This window comes from Sinocyclocheilus anshuiensis, unplaced genomic scaffold, assembly GCF_001515605.1.
Source record: "Sinocyclocheilus anshuiensis isolate Anshui unplaced genomic scaffold, SAMN03320099.WGS_v1.1 scaffold510, whole genome shotgun sequence".
Classification (NCBI taxonomy): Eukaryota; Metazoa; Chordata; class Actinopteri; order Cypriniformes; family Cyprinidae; genus Sinocyclocheilus; species Sinocyclocheilus anshuiensis.
Window position 1 is genome coordinate 83,773 of NW_015542360.1, and position 1,482 is coordinate 85,254.

At 42.0% G+C, this 1,482-nt stretch overlaps 1 protein-coding gene across 1 annotated transcript in view; it reads left to right on the forward strand.

The window, feature by feature from the left end:
* The window catches only part of LOC107691887 (metabotropic glutamate receptor 7-like), a 120,753-nt gene that overhangs the window by 75,842 nt on the left and 43,429 nt on the right, over positions 1 to 1,482 (forward strand). Inside the window, exon 7 of the mRNA XM_016490717.1 lies at positions 400 to 1,335. Within this exon, the coding sequence (XP_016346203.1) occupies positions 400 to 1,335 (936 nt within the window). The remainder of the gene's footprint in view (positions 1 to 399; positions 1,336 to 1,482) is intronic.

The following is a 1,482-nucleotide window of genomic DNA, read 5'->3' on the forward strand; positions in this document are numbered from 1 at the left end:
TGATATTTCTCATATATATATATATATATATATATATATAAGCAGTGAAACAGTTTTGTTCAAATATTTAAAAAAATATATTTTCATTATTCTTTTATTTTAATTGTTAATCCTCTACAAGGATTTATTTTCAAGAATTACATTTTATTTTTTTCTTTCATTATCCTATAAGAACAGATCTATTCTACTGACATTTTTTCACCCATACCCACCAAAAAACATCAAATTAAATTTAAATTCAGAAATGTCAAACTCATTATTAGAGTGGTGTATTTAAGCCAGTGCATATAATCAATTAATTTTATTTGTTATGTATTTTTGTAAAAAATATAGTAGAGAGAGAAAAAAAAATTGCATTGTCATTAACCCAAATGCTGTTTTGTGTCCATTTCTTTGTAGATCGATGAGATGCAGTGGGCCAACGGTGAGATGGAAATACCCAGCTCAGTCTGCAGTCTGCCCTGTAAGACGGGTCAACGCAAGAAGATGGTGAAAGGCATGCCGTGCTGCTGGCACTGCGAGCCCTGCGACGGCTACCAGTACCAGTATGACGAGACGTCCTGCAAACTCTGCACTTACAACATGCGTCCGAACGGCAACCGGACAGGATGCCAGCCCATCCCGATCGTCAAGCTGGAGTGGCATTCACCCTGGGCCGTCATTCCCGTCTTCCTGGCTATGCTCGGCATCATTGCCACCATCTTTGTTATGGCGACGTTCATCCGCTACAATGACACCCCGATCGTACGAGCGTCTGGGAGGGAGCTCAGCTACGTTCTGCTGACAGGGATATTCTTGTGTTATATCATCACGTTTGTAATGATCGCCACTCCGGACATTGCCGTTTGCTCCTTCAGACGAATCTTCCTTGGGTTAGGAATGTGTATTAGCTACGCCGCGCTCCTCACTAAGACCAATCGAATTTACCGCATATTCGAGGAAGGGAAGAAGTCGGTTTCTCCACCTAAACTGATCAGCCCGACGTCTCAGTTAGCCATCACCTCCAGCCTCATCTCCATCCAGCTCTTAGGGGTCCTCATATGGTTTGGAGTGGATCCTCCGAACACCATAATCGATTACGACGAGCAGAAGACCATAAACCCCGACAAGGCCCGAGGGGTTCTCAAGTGTGACATTACGGACCTTCAAATCATTTGCTCTCTAGGATACAGCATCTTGCTGATGGTAACATGTACGGTTTACGCCATCAAGACGCGAGGCGTTCCGGAGAACTTCAACGAAGCCAAACCCATCGGCTTCACCATGTACACCACCTGCATTGTGTGGCTCGCCTTCATTCCCATTTTCTTTGGGACGGCACAATCTGCAGAAAAGGTAATGCTTGTTTTAGTACTTTTTACAACGTGCATCGGTTTCAAGTGCTTATGTGCCGTTACGCATTGATTTTACTCGATATTTCACAGAGAGAATCGAAATTCTGTAATTTATAATTTTTTTTATTAATACTTTTTTTTTTCAAAG